The 635-nt window shown below is 43.0% G+C and overlaps 1 protein-coding gene across 1 annotated transcript in view; it reads right to left on the reverse strand.

Annotated features, from left to right (window-relative positions):
- SVEP1 (sushi, von Willebrand factor type A, EGF and pentraxin domain containing 1) overlaps positions 1-635 on the reverse strand; it is a 173,991-nt gene that overhangs the window by 37,242 nt on the left and 136,114 nt on the right. The window contains exon 38 of the mRNA XM_012802314.2: positions 505-630. Within this exon, the coding sequence (XP_012657768.1) occupies positions 505-630 (126 nt within the window). The remainder of the gene's footprint in view (positions 1-504; positions 631-635) is intronic.

The following is a 635-nucleotide window of genomic DNA, read 5'->3' on the forward strand; positions in this document are numbered from 1 at the left end:
GAAGAGCAAAGGAGACAGTGAATGTGAAAGCCCTTTGTAATTTGTTTCCTGGTTTCCCAGACGTTATCTCCGAATTAAATCTCATCATTAGAAATGCAAAAACCTGACTTCATGATCTTTTTTTCCTCCTGCAGACATGTCATCTTTTCATTGTGACTTAAAGGCTTGCCTTTTGGTTTTGCAGAAGATAAATACACAAATGTTCATTTAAATGTGCTTTTTGCATTTTAATTAAAAGTATAAAGATATGTTTCGCTGAGTTGCCAAATGTCCATTTTTTTTTCAAAGACTAATTAGATAAACTGCTCCAATTCTAGGGAAACATTGTTTCCACAGGAGAATATGTTTCCTTTCTGCTGTCAGAAGATAAGAGCATTAGGCTCTCTCTCTCTGCCATTGGCTGCCAGGAAATGTAATTGTGGGTTCCAGCAGAGCCCACGTCCACGGTTGGGCGCATCCACTCCCTCTGCTCTCACTGAGCCTTCCTTTATAGGCTCTACTCACCCTTCTTTGCAAGCGTAAGTGACAGTGTGCCCAAAAGTGAAGTTACTCCCGGTGAGGACAGCATCTTTGATGGCAGGTGGCTCTCCACAGGTGACCAGGTGACAGGTAGGTGGCGCTCTATCCCAGCTGCC

The sequence above is a fragment of the Otolemur garnettii genome, unplaced genomic scaffold, assembly GCF_000181295.1.
Source record: "Otolemur garnettii isolate 467f Iridium unplaced genomic scaffold, OtoGar3 scaffold00014, whole genome shotgun sequence".
Classification (NCBI taxonomy): Eukaryota; Metazoa; Chordata; class Mammalia; order Primates; family Galagidae; genus Otolemur; species Otolemur garnettii.